Raw genomic sequence first — 19,220 nt, 5'->3', positions numbered from 1 at the left:
AACCACAGTTTTTACATGATAGGCGTATAAAGAAGCTCTTATACGCCTTCTTCCTGAAGCCAGTTGTACATCTAACTCTCTTAGCAAAGAAAACGGAAAAAGAAACGTAACTTTTAGGTCTTTGTAGAGATATGAAAGGGTACCCCTTCCATCAAGGGTTCTGTCTAGGTAGCTTTAGTTCTCTGCAGTATGTGTGTACCAAACGTAGCCCGTTCAGGATCTTTTGTCACTATTTAGTCCGAATGGTATAAACCCATGGAACTGAATATTCCAAGGAACTTGTTTTCCATGGTATAATCCACGGAACTGAATTTTCCATGGAACTGGTTTAAGATAGGAGTGGTTGCACTTGCTCATTGATTAGAATATCTATTACATCACAATCATAAAGCTCCACTTCGATGATTAATTCTAGTCAGCAGTCTTTTCCACACCTGCAATATGATCGTGAGGTTAAAAATAGAATCAGTATATTTTTTGTTAATAAATATTTCAATTTATGATATATATAAATAAATTTGGGGTTGAAACTTTAAAGCTGTTCAGTAACCCCATTTATATACAGAAGTTTTTAAATTTCATTAAACGATCAAACCATGTGGCACGACTTCGATGGAGTATCCATCTGGGTCTTTTAGGAAGGCGATGTTCTTCAACTTACCTTGGTTGAACTTAGGAGCCCATTGAATCTTGTCACCATACTTCTCCTCAATCTCAGCACAAAGCTTAGCAGGATCCTTACAACTGACACAGATGTGACCATAACCAGATGGTTGCTCGTTACCGTTGTGGTATTTGAAGTCCTTTTCGTTTTCTGTACCCCAGTTGTGTGTTAATTCCAGGACTCCCTCATGAGAATGCGAGTTCTCGCCGTCCTTTAGGTCGTAACCCAAGAAATACAAGGTGAACTTGGCTGCCTCGTGATCGCTGCTTCTTAGCAACTTCATACCAAGGACATTTTGGTAGAACTCTAGGGAGGCCTTTGGATCCTTGACACGGACCATAGTGTGGTTGAAACGAGAACCCAATTGCTTCTTCTCACCTTCACCCTTGTTGTACTGAATCAATTCTACCCAGTATCCATCAGGGTCTAGGGCAAAAGCAATATCTTTCATACGACCATCAGTCAGTCTCTTCTTGAAAGAGACACCTTCACTTTCCAACTTCTCACAAGCAGACTGGATGTCAGCATATGAGAAACAGATGTGACCGAACCCACGGTGTGGCTCTTCGTTACCATTGTTGACCTTGAAGTCAGCATCATCCTCAGTACCCCAGTTATGTGTCAATTCAAGGATACCTGGTGCACTGAAGACATCCGGCTTGCCCTCAGCATTCTTAGCCATCTCCTTAGGGAAAGCCAAAAAGTATAGAGAGAACTTCATCTCAGGAAACTCTAACTTGTTACATAGCTCCATTCCGAAGTGCTTCTGGTAGAAATCAACACTCCTGGCAGGATCCTTAACACGCAGACACGTATGGTTAAGCATCAACGAAGGGTCCTGGGCAGCAGCAATCTTGTGTGGGTAAAACGACATATTTCTTATATTCTTGGTTACGTTCCTCCTAAATACAGAAAACAGAGACATTGGGTGCTCAACTCAACCTAATCCCTTCAAATCCTTCCCTCTCCTTATATACAAGATCAAAAGAGTCTCCTTGTTTCCCAACCCACCCCCCAGCCATCGGCCGACTTGCCAGGGCATCCTTACTGGGTCCCCTTAAATACCGAAGGTCGGAATAGTGTAGGACCGAAATGCCCTTGCGTAGCCGTGCGTCAACTTCACTGGTAATTACGTAATGGAAGAACAACATATCTAGTAAAGAATCATTTACTTTCTACATATATCTATAGTCTGTCTTTCTTCTTTTACCTTTATCTACAAGTAATGCCAATTGCGTGCGGAGTAGGTTGACATTTGTAATGGTTTTGATTTACAGACTTGATAACGATGTCATATAAGAAGATAAAGTAAAGAATCTCTTGTGTCTGTATACATATCTGAATACATTGCTGTATACATATCTGAATACATTGTATACATTGCATTGCTGTATACAATCATACAGTCTCACTTCTATAACAAAGAAGACTACTTGGGATTGGCAAAAAATGTGAGAAAACCATGAAGAAAAGCTATAAGCAAAAGTATTTAGAACTAAAGCAAAACAATATCAAAGTATTATAACAATAACAAAAGGTAGTTAAGTATAAAAAATTTCTCGAAAATGCAATGTTATATAAACAGCGCCATCTTTGTAATTCTTGTATATTCTTAGCTCTATGAATTCTCCAGACCCAATAGGAAGTCAAGGACACTTTCTAATACATAAAAAAATGGATAGCAGAAGTTCTATAGATACATATAAGTCGGATACGACCTTGGAGAGTACTAGCACTGGGTTAACAATTGAAAGTACGAGTACAATTGGATGTGTGGTGAAGAAGAAGCTACCTCGGCGGATACTGGAGAGACATCTCGAAATTCTGCAGTACGAATCGTTGACCGAAGAACAGCAAGAAGAGTATCTGGAATACTGGGATAAGAAGTTCAAAGAGGACCTAGCTGCAAACCCACCACCGCCTTTTGTACCAGATCCCAGGAATGCTAGGAAACATGCCATGTGTGAAGTGTCAACATTTGATATTGTTACAGAGTCACTATACAAGAGAGCTTACTTCCCTAAGTGCAGGAGACCACGTAGAATTTAACTGGTCCACTCAAATACTATTTACATCATATTCAAATATTCAATTCATAGTTTACTTCTAATATATGTATTTATTAACATCGTTTAGCCTTTAATTACTGCCTTTTGCACGGCGTTTTTCTCCCAGCGACCTCTTATTCCCTTAGTGATTTAAATTAATGCGATGAGCAAGTAAAGAATGAGGGTGGACGACAGAGCCATATATTAACTAATCTAGCACTCTCACAGTGGAGAACATGTCTTACCATTTGCCTGTACTTTTGAATCCATTGATAAATGCAGTTTGCAACTGTAGTGAGCCTAATGAGTCGCCACTAAAGAAGCTGTTCAGTCAGTTACAGAAGAAGAGGCAGTTCTTGTTGCTTGTGCCGCCTACAGAGCTACTATTATACTACACTGCGGAATCTGCTAATGTTGAGCTTAGTGAGCTTTGTTATACACCTGCTTTTGTTGGATCACATATACTACTACTCGGTTCGGAAGATAATGAAGTGGATAATAGTTATGACGAGGCTGTGATACGGGATATCGAGGCTCGTTATGATTTACACCCAGTGAAATGCTTTGACAATACCTGGAAGTTCATTAGTTGGAAAAATAGAACAATATTTCAGTTTAGCAAATCAGGTGAACAGATATTGAACAAGATCACGATCCATTCTTTAGAGACAATACCAGTTTTTAATGACTACATGAAAACAAGTCATAATACGATAAAACTTTTACACATTGAAGGTACTTTTGTGGAGGGGCCTATCTCTTGCCATTTGCAATCAAATATAGATATTTGCAAGGAATTATTAAAGCACCATCCTGAACATAGTCTTGAGATAGACGGATGTGAAAATGAAGATAAACCACTCAAGGCTACAGTGAGAAAAGGTGAGGCTGGTTACTCACGTTCTAAGGCGACATTTGACAGTATTCTGAGATTGAATACACACTGGAGTTCTGAGTTTGAGAAAAGATTTCGAGAATATAGGGACAGAAACCAAACTTCCGGTCCACAACCTGAATTATTTCACGAGATTGTTGATGATATGTGTGCTAGGATGGAACTTGACAATCTATTTAAATCATTGGTTTCTTTGAGACGCATTGTATATGAATACGTAGAATTGAACCTCTTCGATGATACATGGACTCAGATTGTAAAAACAAATAAAAAGGATGAAACTGATACAAGTCAATTCAAAGATATATCAGTTCACCAGGTCGACACTGAATTTACAAGTATTAAATATGACCACTTTTATCTCGAAAACGTCCTCTCAGTTGAGAAAAACGTGGCTAATGCTACAGTGTTATTCCAGAAGTTCCATAGTACTGATAATTTTTCTAGTAAAGCCAAAGTATTGGTCAATACTTTAAAGCTACTGACTGGCAGCGAGGATGATCAAGAACAAGATGACAGCATGTTAAGTGAAGGTTCTGCGCCAATAACGATTGATGCGGATAAATTAATGAACCTTTTTGTTTTGGTGGCCTGTAGAGCGCAGGTTAAAAATTTGAAGAGTCACCTTTATTACCTACAAAATTTCTATCAGGATGAAAATAATATTAAGTTTGGAATATTAGGTTATGCAATATCGACATTTGAAGCTGTAGTTTGCTACTTCGAAGAGTTAAGTACTCGGGAAAACTACAAATCGCTTGTTGATTCCTGTAGAAATTCTGAGAAGCTAATAAGGATAATATCATCATCTAAATCACTAACAAGAAAAACTATAATAAAGATCTTAAAACAACACGAGCAATCTCTTCGCTATAGAGATGCAGCCGGAAACTCCATATTATCATTGTGTATTACGCATAGGAGAAATGATATTTTAGTTGTTATTTTAGAATTATATGATGATTATTATCCAATCGAAGACCTTTATATGGACGAAAATCTTGACGGCTCGAGCTTACTGGTACAAGCATTAAGACATAATAATGAAACTGCTGCATTGATCTTATTAAAAATTCTGAAAAATAATTGTCCAAAAACAGAATTAATCAAATACATCAATAGAAGAGATAAGAATAAAAGGACTGCGAGCCATTACTTAACTAACGAGTTGAGAGTACTTGATGAAATAGGGATGCTAATAGATTGGAAATTGAAGGATGATTTTGGTCAGACCCCGTTATTTACCATCTTTCGAAGTTATGATCAAGAAAATTATGAGGAGATGTCACAAAAGGCTTATGGATATACTAAAGAATGGTATAAAAATAATGACATCGAATTTTCATTTCATGATCATACAGATGAAAAAGGTAATTCACTACTACATATATTAAAGAATAATATATCATTTTTACTCTCAGATTCTATTGTTGATGTGAACATCACGAACAATAGAGGAATTACACCGCTAATGACAAATGTAAGATACAAGAGAAAAGAAAATGTTTCAACGCTTCTACTTGATAAAAGGACTCTGCTAGAAAAACAACAAGATCATGGCTCTCTAACAGCATTTGATTTTGCCAGAGACCCTGGAATTACTAACCTATTAGGTGGATGCGGTTTAAAACAATCTGCATGGAATATTGTTTATGCACATTCACTAAAATACATAGTATCTCATTGGACTGTCTGCTTAACAATACTTGATGGTGGATGTACCTCAACAGTCCCCTTCAAACTGAAAACATTAAGAGGTCTTCTCAGAGTATTGATTAAGAAAAGGAAGTCAATTTTTTTACCACTTCAAGAGCTGGTAGATGATCTGACCACCTTTAATAGAATAAGATTTAGTGAGTTGATGAAAGAGCGATTGAAAAAAACTTTACCACTGATCACAAATTGTTTATCCTCTTTGGTTGCTCTTAATATTATTCCTATTGAGACATTCAAAACTGAAGATGAGGCTGTTAAATGGATCAAAATGAATAGTAGAATGGAACAGCACAAAGAAAATTCAAATACAATAACACCCGAAGAGATAGGTATGATACAAAACTTCTCAAAATTCAATATCTCTGAACTCAAAAAAACTGTCAAATCATTAAATGTCTTAAAAAAACTAATTCTTTTTCTGGAATTGAAAGCCTGCGATTATAGCAAATCTTTTGAAATATCTTCTAGAATGATTTCTGAGCTATCTTCAAAAAAATTCAGAGATAGTTTGAAATTGCCAGAAAGTGCTATTAATTTTTTTGATCCCCATACTGCAACTATACTATTGAATCAAGTTGAATTTCTTTCATCCTGCATTAATAACCTTTTTAATTTCATTTACAATTCACTCGAAGAAGAGATAATGCAATGGTGGCATGTATATGGTGAAGTGCTTAATGCACATAAACACTACAATAGAGTATTTCCAGAGTTAGCAAATCAAACAATGGATAGTAAGGAGCTCATTCTGCGTAAAATGTCATCAAACCCCAAGAGATTGAAATTGGAGGAGAGACTTACAGTAAAAATAAAAGAAATCACTAAGAAACTAAATAGCATAGGTTTTAGAATCAAACGTATGCACGAAGATATTGCTGAGGATTTAAGTCGATTTCTAGAATTCAAAAGTAAGTTTACATTGGAAGGGATTTTAGACAGTACTTTATTTTCTCAATCGCAGTATCTTGCCACACAGTCCTCTAAATTCCATGAATACCAAAAACAATATTCTGCATAAATATATATATATATTAATATTTAATATTCATATTCATTTCATAATTATATAATTATATTTTCCTCCATCTTGTTTACAAAATTAATTAATGAAGTAAACTTTAAAAAAATAATCTTCCCCGCCAGGACTCGAACCTGGAATCTTCTGGTTCGTAGCCAGACGCCGTGACCATTGGGCCACGAGGAACAAGATTTGTTGAATGTTCCACAATAAAGTATTAAGCACCCTCACAAAAATATTTCAATTTATTTATTACTATAATCCTTGTTACTATGATTTATACTGCTGAAATTTACAAAATTATCTGGGATATTGCTATTATTAAAATTAATCTTCTTGATACTATTATTATTATTACTATTATTACTACTATTATTATTGCTATTATTTAATTAATTTTATTATTATTTCATGTTTCTGTATTATGGATGCATTATTTTTCAAAGATTACTTTTTATCAGAAGGCTTGATGCTCTTTTTTTCATTGACTACTATTAGTCTATAATAAGGGCTACCATTAGGGATGTTTTCTAAAGTGGATATTATTTTTTGATTTTGCAACTTCTTTAGAGTCTTTCCTTTGTTGAATTGATTTACACCGTCTAGTAGACCTTTAAGAGATACCCTAATAGATTCGTAATAAACACAAGCTTCTTCCTTGACGGATGAACAACCAAGGAGGGCAGAGTCATTTTCTTCTTCAGTTTCAATAATATCTAGGAGGCTTGCAATATCTCTATCCACAGTATCTAGTTCCTTTCTGATACATTCTATTGTTTTATCTAACTTCAGCTCAAACAATGGTTCTGAAATAGTAAAGTCATTTAAAGTTTTTTGGAAAATTTTGTAGGACGGCAATTCTGGAACTCCTATTGAAGAGAATGTCTTCAAACGGAGGTCATGTATCAGTTTGTCATTCGAAAGATATACTTGGGTGGGATTAATAGCATCTATTAAGCCAAATGATCTTAATATTGCAAAATAAAGAACCTCAGATAGACACATAGATTTATGAATATTACATCTCTTAATTAAAGTTTCTAGGTTCTTCAGTGCGGTTCGAAGGTTTGGCATGTCATTATCCATAGCTTCCCTATATTGTTTCCTAACTTTCTCTTTTTTCTCGCCGGCCTTGAGCTTCTTCATTTTCTTATTTAATGCTTGAATAGCTGAAATTTTGTCAGTAATTAATAACTTCAATCTTTCCAGAGCATCATTAAGGTGTATTTGTAGATAGTAACAATACCAGTACATCGTGTAAGATTCATAAGGTTTATATATATCTAATTCAAAACCCTTCAAAATAAACTCTGTCATTGATAATAATTTCATAACATAAACCCAGGATGAGCAGAGGTATATTGACGTGGAAATAGATTCAACTGTTTCTTCAGTGTATTTCCCTGTAGACCTCATATTAGCATCCTGTGCTTCTAATTGGGCTTGCAAGGAATCCCATAATAATATTTGTCGGTTAAACCCCTGTCTGTACCTACATGTATTCTGAGCAGCATTCTGATAAAACTCCAATAGAACGTTACTTGCTTCTTGAAATATCATCTCCATATCACTATCTATTTCTAAATTGGAGCAGAAGTCTATACCAGTAAATTCATTTACATGTAACTGCCAAAATTCAAATGCAGAAAAGTTGCCGAGAACAGATTGATCTTGTTTAACAAGAATCAATGAAAAAAGAGCTCTAGAGAGGACATGTTTTTGAGAGAGTTTATTAAAAAAAGTAGCAAAGCTCAAAATTTCCCTTGCAGAAGTCAATGTTTTGATCTTATTCACAAGTTTAACATCCTTTGAAATCACTAAAAAACCATTGTAATTGTAAGATGGGGTAATAATTTTTCTTGGTGGAAATTGATTACTGAGTCTTCTTTGGATACCAATTGAAAAGGCACCTAATGGTGGCTCGTTATTCATTGGTTCCATTAGGACAAGTTCGTGAGCAGCACTTTCCATTTCATTAAGTGAGTTTTCTGCCTCTTCGCTTGAGGAATCGATAATCTTCTCAATACTAATTAAATTTTCAATGACGACGAGAATAGAAAGCAGCCTATCAAAGGTCTTTTGTAAGTCTGGGTGTTCTTCCTTAATGCTGGACAAGTATCTTCTGCTCTGTTTTATTTGAGATAAAATACTGGTAATATCAGGCAACAATTGGAAGTTATTAAGGCCCATGTGATTGAAATTTAGATCTTCTTCCTCGTAGATCACTCCAGCAGACAGAACTTTGTATACAAAACCAAGAAAGTAACAAATACCCACAACTAAACTATCTAAAACCTGGTCGTATAATGGGTCTCCAGTTTCTATGTGATTGATGCTGTCGTCATTCATATCCGGATCATTCATATTGTAGTATAACGCATACTCAACATATCTACAACTCAACACTGTGGTGGGTAAAGATTGATAATCATTCAACCAGGATATGATAGAGCGTGCTAACCTATCAGCAATTGCGGTGACATAATCCAGTTTCGTTGGGTCTGTACTACTTGAATCCAATTCTTCACCATAGGCCACATCAATTTTAAAGTTTAGTTCATTCTCAGATAATCGAATCAAAGTAGAATCCAACTTCTCATTGTTTACCTCCAAGGAATGTGTTCCTTCAAATAAATTGAATTTCGAATCCTTTACAATCGTTTCCGGTTTTAGCCTTCCACCAAGCTGCATAAATATATCAGTAATATCTATAAGTCCATTATCTTGCCTCATATCTTGTAAAGTGAGACCATCCATTGATGTATTGAGTTCAATCATCTCCATTGGTCTGCTTTTTCCTCGTCAAAAGAACAAGGCCAATTTAATCACTATAGGCTAGAGTGTTGCAGTTCTCTTTACCCAGAGCGTTATAATATATACTCCTCACAGTATTCCTGCTAAAGTCTTGAGCACTTGATTACTTGATCCGTATGTTCATTAATTGAAATTTGCCAAACTTATGTCAAGGGCCCTTAAACGGAGCCTTCCGAGTCCTTGAAAAAATATTTGAAAAAAAATATTGGATGGACATCGAGTGGCCCTATTTTAGCCATGTTAAAACTCCATGATTTACGGTATTTAAAGGGCATTCCTCGAGATAAAAAAGTATCAATACAATTATCAGAGCCCATATTAACAGTACCGAGATTTTGAAGTGAGAAAATTGGTCTGTTATAGGAGGATATTTAAAATATTGTACTAAAAAAACAAAAAAAATCAAAATAAAAATGATACCTAGAACTGTTCAGTTGTCTGGTTTACGATCTTTACGATTTCCAGTTCTGGTACGGTTTAACCAGACTGATGCTAGTTCGATACCACTGCGGGAGTATGAGAGGCTAGTGAAGCTTGGAAAGCTGAGAGATGACCCTTACCAGCGTGGTATTATTAGCTCCCTGGGCCATCTTTATGGTTCTCTAGTGAACTACCAACCCCCGGAGGTGAAGACGCCCAGTGCACTTGACCAACTCAGTATACTAAATAATCTGAAGTCTAAGTTCAGTTTCTTTGGTAACGGGAATTCCTCAAAGGACCTCTCGAAGATTCCAGAAGGTATTTATTTATACGGTGATGTTGGTTGTGGTAAGACTATGCTGATGGATTTATTCTATAGTGTATTGCCTAATCATTTGACTAAAAGAAGAATTCATTTCCATCAATTTATGCAATATGTTCATAGGAGGTCTCACGAGATTATAAAGGAACAGAACCTGGACGTGCTGGGACAAGAGAAAGGAAAAGATTTAGACAGTATCCCATTTTTAGCTGCGGAAATTGCTCAAAGTTCCCATGTGCTATGTTTTGATGAATTCCAGGTGGCAGACGTGGCAGATGCCATGATCTTGAGAAGACTACTTACTGCATTGTTATCACCAGAATACGGAGTTGTTTTATTTGCAACATCGAATAGACCCCCAGACGATCTGTACATTAACGGTGTTCAAAGGAAGTCTTTCATTCCATGTATTGAACTGATCAAAAATAGGACAGAGGTCATATTTTTGGACTCTCCAGTAGATTACAGAAAAATCCCTAGACCCATCTCCAATGTTTATTGTTATCCAAAGGACGGTCAAGAATATCACTCACATGATTTTGAAGTTATTAGAAAGAACCACATAAAGGAGTGGTATGACTATTTCGCTCAAGCTACAGACTCGAAAAACCCTGACGGGACTCCTGTGCACGGCGAGAATACCTTTACGAATTATCCACTAACAATTTGGGGTCGTGAGTTATATGTTCCAAAATGTACTCCACCTAAGGTTGCTCAATTTACTTTCAAAGAATTGTGCGGCCAACCGTTAGCTGCTGGTGACTATTTGAAATTGGCAAGTGATTTTAGAAGTTTTATTATCACAGATATTCCATACTTAACGATTTTTGTTCGTGACGAGATAAGGAGATTTATCACTTTCCTAGATGCTGTTTATGACAGTGGTGGAAAGATAGCCACCACTGGAGCTGCAGATTTCACTTCCTTATTTGTAGAGCCAGATCAACTACTGAATGATTTCACAGTGAAGGAAAGCGACAAAACGCAGAATAGTGATGAAAATTCTATAGAACATGATGAGCTAGTGGAGAAACATGGATTCTCGAAGGAAATTGCCGAGAAATCTAAAATATTTGCCCTGGATGAGGAAAGATTTGCATTTGCAAGAGCATTGAGCAGATTATCGCAAATGAGCTCATCTGATTGGGTTTCAAGACCATGATTGTTGATCAACAAACTTTACCGCTGAATAATCGATCACAGACTTTATTTTTTCTACTTCTTTGTATAAATCCAGGTAGGTTATATCTAATTCCTGTTTATAATTTATTTACACAATAATCTAAAATATATTCATAATTATTTTCCTATGATAATGTTCTGCTTATATTAGTATACAAAAAACATGCATAACCTTTTTAATATTCAACTTTTAAATTTCAAATGTTTTTTCTCTTTTTGGATATTTAGCACAATATTGGAATTTTAGTATATCTATTTTCTGGTAGCACTATTATCCTCTTTTGATTTTTTTTGTTTGACTTTTGATCCAATCATATATAGGATCTTCATCATCGGTATCGACATACTCCCCTTCTAAGATAATCTCTTGACCAATTTTATCATCAAGACGGGCATCTCTCAAGCATAATGAGAAGAATAGCAATGGGACACAGAATACTAAAGCCACAAGGGTTTCTAGTTTTTGTACATACCTATAAGCTTGTACTAGAGCTTGTCTCTGAGGTGTATCCCATGTATATTTCACTATGAATTCATAGGGAGATGCATAAGCATCCGTTGCAAGACTCTCGTCTCCAATACGTTTTAGAATTTCACCGTACAAAGTCTGTGTCCAGATGGCTCCAGAGACTGCAGCACCAACTGCTGCTCCAATCCTATAAAAGGTATAGCTCAAGGCGGTTACTGTTGCCATATGTTCGTGTGAGGTAACCGCTTGAACAGAAACTGCAATTGGGTTTATAACAATTGTACAAGCTATGCCCCATAGACTTAACGCTCCTATAATTCCACTATGGGATTCTTTACCGCCTCTAAAGTGGAAGAGTAATCCCATTGAGACAAACCATAATGCACACCCAAAGACCAGAAAACCTTTCAATCTGTTAAATTTGACTAAAATTAAACCAAAAAATGGAGCTGCAACCGAAGATACAAAAGAAGTTAGAGAACTGATTACTGTTGCTGATTTGACCGATTCATCAACTGCAATAATCATTACAGTATATAAGTAGTCTGCTGCCATATAATATATGAAATCCATCGTGAATGATACCCCGAATGCTCCCCAAACTCCACGATCCTTCACCAGTTTATATGGAACAATTGGATCCCTCGCATATTTTGCTTCCCAATAACCAAGAAGTGGGACCAATACAAAACCAAGGACGAAAGGTGCGATGATGTGAGGGTTATGCCATTTTGAACTCGTACCACCGGCTAATGTTAAAGGAACTAGAATGCAACCCAGTGCGATAGTCATTAAAAATACGCCGATGACATCCAATTTCCAGAACAATTCGATTAGTGATTTCGTCAGCCCATGTTCCTGGTAAAAAGTCTTCTCCTTAGATAATTCTCTCCAATCTTCTGTCTTTCGAGCCAACCACCACATATGGGTTAGGACACATAGTAAAGGTACACAAGATAATGGGAAAATGAATGCCCACATAGCTATGTCCCATGACCAATGTTCCAATGGGTTAGCTTTTGAAGTCACAGTACCAGCTATCCATGTATTAATTATTGCTGGGAAACTTGGGACAAACTGATAGAATACTCTCCACCGCAAAGATGAGAAATCTGATAGAATTAAAATAAGGATTAGCATAACACCTACAAAACCGGTATTATAGAAGATCGAACCAGCTGCAAACTTCTGGACATCATAAGCCTGAGACTGAATGATTGATCCCACCGCATAGAATACAATTGAAACACAGAAAAGAGAAAACCGACCATAAACATCAGATAATCTTGCAAATATTATCTGCGATGCAGCACTAATGACAGCATTTATGACATTGATGGTCGACAAGAGTGAGTGCTCTGCATAGGCTGACGTAGCATACCCTGTATATATGTATCGGATATTCCCGTCTAAACCGTAGCCATAACTACATATGAACGTAGCAACTAACAGTAGAACCTGGTACTTCCATGGTTTATAAACATCAGCCATAATTTCAGCTTCCCTAATTACTATATTAATACTCTTCTTTTGAATATCATTAGTCTTTTCTGGGTCACCTTCGTAATCATTCTGGAGCTCATTCTCCTCAAATGAGAGTTTATCTTCATACACACACTCCTCAACGTTAGTGTCTTTTCGTTTGTTATTGGAGTTACTGCTTGAATTCATTTTATATTTTTTAAGTTATTTGTGTTAATGAAATTATTAATTCATTTGTTAGTACCCAAGATCTTTTTTTATTAAGAATCATATCTTATCATCTATCATTGCAACTTATATCAGTTGATATTTCCTACGATTGAGTCAATTAAGCTTCTAATGAGAAGTTTAACTTGCACCTGTATTTAATTCCTTATTTCTAATTTGGTTATTGCACCCGTAGTTACATATATAATGTGCTACGATGAATCTTTAGGATAGATAGTAAATGGGTGCAAATATAGTGTTAAACCAAATTGCGGTCAATAAACTTTATAAATAAGGAAACCTCCACCCAGTAATGGCTACTCCATAACATATAGAAATGCTAAACGGCTCACTGACTAGGTCATTTTACATCTGGACTTACATATTAGCTCGTCAGCATGATGTCACATAGCGAAACCCTAATTGCATTACATCTTCACGAATATGGCCTGTTTACTTGACAATCCAAAAGTAGTTATGCAATTACTAGTAGAAATGGGATTATCCCAACTATAAGCCTGTTATGAATAAATATCATTTAAAAAAGAAAAGATACATAAATAAACTTTTTGAAAAGAATGCTAAAAATCATAGTTACGCTTAGAAACATCCGTAGCAGTAATATGTTTTACATGTCTTTCCAAAAAAAGAAAGAAATGGGTGCCTATAGCAACTTACGTAAACAGTGCGGAGTGATTTAATGATTAAAAACATAGAGTTTTTTAATTAACTTAGCATGATGATAGAAAATATTATACTATGGTATTATTAAATTTGATGTATATATTTAAAAGAAGCACGGAATATCATTACGAACAACAAAAAAATAGAAGAATTTACAAAATATCGACGTTGTAGATAATGTTCTTTAAAGACAATTTTTTTTTTAAGATACCTCCAAAAAGCATGAAGAAAACGGTTGTGGAATTTTCTTTACCTTTCTTGGTGTGTTTTTTTAAAAATAGTAATGCAATAAGCAGAATGTAACAGTTGAACCACAACCAATCACTGCTATATTACTGCCGGTTTCCTTCCTCTTGGTAAAGGAAGAAAGAAAATTAGGTTAAAATATAAAGCAAAAAGGGAGAGAGAAAAAAAAAGGATATTATTTATGAGTTCGTTTTTTTTTTTTCTTTAAGCTTCGTGCTTGGATTCACGTCTGAAACGCTTACCAATGTTCTTGAACCAGTCGTAGATTGGATCATCGTCCTTGTAGTCAACGTATTCACCTTCAGCGATATTTTCGTGAGCGACCTTATCAGTTAGACGAGCATCTCTCAAACATAGCGAGAAGATGAACAATGGCGCACAGAAGACGATGGCGACGATAGTTTCCAATCTCTGGACATATCTGTATGCTTGAACAACAGCTTGCCTCTCTGGGGTATCCCAAGCGTAACTGATAATAAATGTATAAGGAGAAGCGTATGCGTCGGTAGCTAGCTTGGCATCACCAATACGCTTCAAGATTTGTTTGTATAGAGTTTGGGTCCAGATAGCACCGGAGACGGCAGCACCGACAGCAGAACCGATTCTGTAGAAAGTGTAGTTCAAGGCAGTGACAGTGGCCATGTGTTCGTGAGAAGTAGCGGCTTGGACGGAGACGTTAACTGGGTAGGTGAAGAGAGTGGTACCGATACCCCAAACACAAAGAGCACCAATAATACCACTGTGAGATTCTTTACCACCCCTGAAGTGGTACAACAGACCCATGGCCAGCATCCAAAGAGCACAACCCAACACAATGAATGGTTTTAATCTAGAGAATCTTGTGATCAACAAAGCGAAGATTGGAGAACCGACGGTTGACACGAAAGAAGACAAGGAACTGATTCTGGTAGCAGACTTGACAGATTCATCGACGGCGACGATCAAGACAGTGTACAAGTAGTCTACAGCCATGTAGAAGATGAAATCAATCAAGAAAGAGATACCGAAGGAAGCCCAAACACCACGGTCCTTGACCAAGTTGTATGGAATCAATGGGTCTCTAGCGTACTTGTATTCCCAGAAGACTAGGATAGGAATTAGGACGAAACCTAGGACGAAAGGACCGATGATGTGAGAGTTATTCCACTTGGAGCTGGTACCACCGGCCAAGGTCAATGGAACCAAGATACAACCTAGGGACATGGTCATCAAGAAGACACCCATGACATCGACCTTCCAGAACAACTCGACAAGAGTAGACCATAGACCGTGCTTTTGGAAGAAGGTCTTCTCCTTCTCAAGTTCTTGCCATTCCTCGGTCTTTCTAGCTAACCACCACATGTGGAACAAGACACATAGCAAAGGAACGCAGGACAATGGGAAAATGAAAGCCCACATACCGATATCCCAGGACCAGTGCTTAACTGGGTTGGCCCTGGAAGTAATGTTACCGGAGATCCATGTGTTAATGATGAACGGCCAGGTTGGCACGAATTGGTAGACCAATCTCCATCTTAGCGAAGAGAAATCGGACAAGATCAACAGCAGGACCAATAGGACACCGACGTAACCGGTGTTGTAGAAGACAGAACCAGCGGCGTACCTCTGGACGTCGTAGGCCTGAGACTGGATGATTGTACCAACGACGTAGAAAACGATAGCAACACAGAACAGAGTAGTTCTACCGTAAACATCGGACAATCTAGCGTAAACCAGCTGGGCGGCAGCACTGATGACAGCGTTGATGACGTTAATGGTGGACAGCAGAGAGTGCTCGGCGTAAGAAGAAGTAGCGTAACCGGTATAGATGTAACGGATGTTACTGTCGAGACCGTAACCGTAACCACACACAAATGCAAAGAACAAGAGAATCACATGGTAATACCACTTGTTATAGACTTCCTTCATGATCTCCGTCTTCCTGATAACGATGTTCTTAGTACTCCTCATACTCCTCTGGTGCTCAGTCTCCCCTTTAACAGAAGACTGCTCGTGAGATGACTCCCTAGCAAACTCATTGATAGTGGGACTGCTCTTCTCCTCATCGTACTCCTTATCCGTGGAAACAACTTCAGGCTGTATCTCAGATATCTGAGAGTCCTTATCGTGAACCATTTTGTAGTTGTTGTTGTTGTTGCTGTTTTTTTATGTCTTACTTGTACATTTAAGTTATCCATTTGCATCAAAAAACCTATTCTTTATATAATAATTGGAAGCCATATGGCCATAATAACCGTCAATCCTTCTCATGCGATGAGCTCCCCCCAGAACAACCCGTAGCCCACTCTGTGTCTTAATTAAAATTTTAGCATTTTGTGTTGTTTTTTTTTTTTCATTAATTTTTTTCACTTCAAGAGAAAAAGAAAGAAAGATGGCTCAAATTTTGCACCCCGTTTTCAATGGCAGCCTCTTGCTCTCTCTGCCCATTGGCAGTACCTTGTTGTATCTACTTTAAGTCTTCAACTGCACCCTGCTTTTCGTTCGAAACAGAGTTCTTTGTTGAATCTCGGGTGCAGAGGCAGTGTACTGCACAACAGAACATACTACACTGTATTACACAACACTGTACTACACAATAAGTACGGGTACGGGTGAGTACAGCGTAGCAATTAGAGAAGGGCGATGTTTACGTAAAAAGAAAGAAAGTATTTTTGACTAAATTAGGCAATGTAATAATAAAAAATGAGCAAAATAGTATCCCGGAGCATAAGGCTCGGGTGGAAGCGCGGTAAAGTGAAGAGGTGCAGAGCCCGAACTAGTACTATATAATCTAATAATTACGATATTAGATTTCCGATATTAGATTTCCTTTCCCTTCCTCTCTTCCTCCCCACAGTAATTGTTATTCCTCGGGTAGCGATGGGCCTTTTGAGCATCAGCACCCGGTATTGTAGAGACACACCGGGACCGATATTGTTGACAGTACACAGGGACCCGATATTGTAGAGACACACGGGGAACAATACGCCATTAGGTATACTTAGTACCTACTTTAAAAGAGCTTGACCCGTAAAGGCTTGGCTAAACGGATACTGGGTGCATATACGAGTCGTATGATGTGATTACTGTGTGTGTGAAAAAATGTTATTAGGCCATCGCGATGCACCTTGTCTATACAATAACATGATATATTTAGTGGATCTATGATATGGTAGAAGCCCACCTCTCTCTCTCACACACACTTCTAAAATACACAAGTATATAGTTATAAATGCTGACGAGATTGTTGGATTGGGCAAGAGAGAATGGGGCGGAGCTGAGAGAAGGGTTGTTAGAGTATGGGTATGATGATGTTCATGGGTACCATGTGAAAGTTAGAGATATTGATGGGTTGTTTGAGCATAAGGATGTGATCCGGGTGCCAAAGAAGCTGTTTATCACCAAGGAGTTGGCGCAGTCTTACTTTAAAGTGGAAGACCCGGAAAAGAAGTTTAATGATAATCCTAATGCCCTGACGCAGTTCTTCTTGTCTTACGTCACCTATTCCCAAGGTAACGAATACCAAGGTTTCTTTCAACCATACACTGATATACTGCCAAGCATTGGCTCACTAGCGACGCATCCTTTCTTCTGGGATACCAGAGCTTTACAACACATTAAAGGTTCAGATTTATTTCTGACCATCAAAGAAAAGTTGGTTGGCCTATGTGATGAATTTGTACAGTACTCTAAGTTGTACGGTTTTGCGGGAGATGAACATCTGCCTACCATTGACTCCAGAGAAAATGATGATCAATTCTACAAACTCGTAGATTATATCCAGACTCAGAAGAGTAATGTTAATGGATTGAAATGGGACTCATTTGTGGCTTACTTGTGGTCCTCCATCATATTTTTGTCTCGTGCATTCCCAAGCATTGTTACTGGTGAAGACAAGAAGGAGCTTAACTTGGCGTTCCTGCTTCCAATTGTCGATCTTCTAAACCACAACAACGATTCAAAAGTAAAATGGTCTTATAGCGACGATGAGTTTATTTTCCATAGCCAAGACCTAGTATACCTGAAGAATGGAGATGAATTGTTCAATAACTATGGTGACAAAACTAACATGGACTTCCTATTGAGTTACGGGTTCATTAATGAGCGTGAGAATCTACACAACTCCGTTAATTTGACTTTGAAGCTAAACGCTGATTTCTTACAATCTGCTAAGGAGTTTATACCGAATTTGAATGTTGTAAATACTGACTCAGTAACCTTTAAGATAACAAAGAAGGATCCGTTGCCACAAAATTTAGTCAAATTCTTCGGTTACATAACGAAGCTTAGATCTGAAGACCAAATTACCGTTAGAGCCATGCTTGAAGGGACTGATCAACTTGATGACATATTGAGGAAAAAACAGGAGTTTACGAAGATGAAGACCAAGACTTCGGGATTAGATCCAGAAATCTCAAAGATTATCAAACAATATTTCAACGAAGAGAAGAAGCTGTTCCAATACAGTCTTGAGACAGTGGCCAAGAATCAAAAGGGTCTGCTCACGGCTGCAAAGGACAACATTGTCTCCTTCAAAACTATTTTCAAATCTGACAAAGTTTTCGCTAATAGCTTATTGCTCGCATATGGTGTAACGAAGTTTGACGACCTAATAGCTAAGGATTGTGTAAATGAGGCAATCCTACTATGGATTGTACGCGCAGCTAATAAAGAATCCTACGGTAAGACAATGAATTCTGTGAATATTCCTCAATTTATAATAGACACATTCCATTATATTGCTGGAAGTATCGTCGTGGAAAAAGAAGATGTAAGCAGTTTTCTTCCACTGTACAAGAAATTATTCCCTAACCTTGCTACTAAAATACCAGAAGTTTATAAAGTAGGTGACTGGGGCATCAAGCAATTCATAATTGCGGATACGCTAGTAGATAGGCTCGTGTGGATCAGGAAAACTAGTAACGAACCGCTCTTTATTCAAAAGACCGCATGCGAGTTGAAGTAATGTTCATGACATATAATACATGTTATAGACGCAAATATAAGACTTTGTTATCATAATCTTTCTGTTTACCTTTTTTTCAGAAGCTACAATTCTTGCATAAATTATTTT

The 19,220-nt window shown here is 37.3% G+C and overlaps 7 protein-coding genes across 7 annotated transcripts; 3 read left to right on the top strand and 4 right to left on the bottom strand.

Moving 5' to 3' along the window:
* Positions 1-581: 581 nt before the first annotated feature.
* Positions 582-1,538, bottom strand: GLO1 (lactoylglutathione lyase GLO1; the record flags this gene model as incomplete). Its single annotated transcript, XM_071050460.1, has 1 exon — positions 582-1,538. The coding sequence occupies one exon, from the start codon at positions 1,536-1,538 to the stop codon at positions 582-584; it is 957 nt and encodes a 318-aa protein (XP_070908706.1).
* Positions 1,539-2,948: 1,410 nt separating this feature from the next.
* On the top strand, positions 2,949-6,341 carry RNJ42_00289 (uncharacterized protein; the record flags this gene model as incomplete). The annotated part of the gene is made up of 1 exon (XM_071050459.1): positions 2,949-6,341. One exon carries the CDS (start codon positions 2,949-2,951, stop codon positions 6,339-6,341), a length of 3,393 nt encoding a protein of 1,130 aa, XP_070908705.1.
* Positions 6,342-6,788: 447 nt separating this feature from the next.
* On the bottom strand, positions 6,789-9,125 carry MAK10 (Mak10p; the record flags this gene model as incomplete). Its single annotated transcript, XM_071050458.1, has 1 exon — positions 6,789-9,125. The coding sequence occupies one exon, from the start codon at positions 9,123-9,125 to the stop codon at positions 6,789-6,791; it is 2,337 nt and encodes a 778-aa protein (XP_070908704.1).
* A 443-nt stretch (positions 9,126-9,568) lies between these two features.
* AFG1 (Afg1p) lies at positions 9,569-11,059 on the top strand (the record flags this gene model as incomplete). Its single annotated transcript, XM_071050457.1, has 1 exon — positions 9,569-11,059. One exon carries the CDS (start codon positions 9,569-9,571, stop codon positions 11,057-11,059), a length of 1,491 nt encoding a protein of 496 aa, XP_070908703.1.
* A 291-nt stretch (positions 11,060-11,350) lies between these two features.
* RNJ42_00286 (ARN family MFS transporter) lies at positions 11,351-13,219 on the bottom strand (the record flags this gene model as incomplete). Its single annotated transcript, XM_071050456.1, has 1 exon — positions 11,351-13,219. One exon carries the CDS (start codon positions 13,217-13,219, stop codon positions 11,351-11,353), a length of 1,869 nt encoding a protein of 622 aa, XP_070908702.1.
* A 1,152-nt stretch (positions 13,220-14,371) lies between these two features.
* Positions 14,372-16,282, bottom strand: ARN1 (siderophore transporter; the record flags this gene model as incomplete). Its single annotated transcript, XM_071050455.1, has 1 exon — positions 14,372-16,282. One exon carries the CDS (start codon positions 16,280-16,282, stop codon positions 14,372-14,374), a length of 1,911 nt encoding a protein of 636 aa, XP_070908701.1.
* A 1,096-nt stretch (positions 16,283-17,378) lies between these two features.
* EFM1 (protein-lysine N-methyltransferase) lies at positions 17,379-19,112 on the top strand (the record flags this gene model as incomplete). Its single annotated transcript, XM_071050454.1, has 1 exon — positions 17,379-19,112. The coding sequence occupies one exon, from the start codon at positions 17,379-17,381 to the stop codon at positions 19,110-19,112; it is 1,734 nt and encodes a 577-aa protein (XP_070908700.1).
* Positions 19,113-19,220: the final 108 nt, after the last annotated feature.

This window comes from Nakaseomyces bracarensis (genome assembly GCF_045282275.1).
Source record: "Nakaseomyces bracarensis strain CBM3 chromosome Unknown Scaff2_0, whole genome shotgun sequence".
Lineage (NCBI taxonomy): Eukaryota > Fungi > Ascomycota > Saccharomycetes > Saccharomycetales > Saccharomycetaceae > Nakaseomyces > Nakaseomyces bracarensis.
The sequence above is the reverse complement of the archived record's forward strand: the minus strand, read 5'-3'. Positions and strand labels throughout refer to the sequence as shown.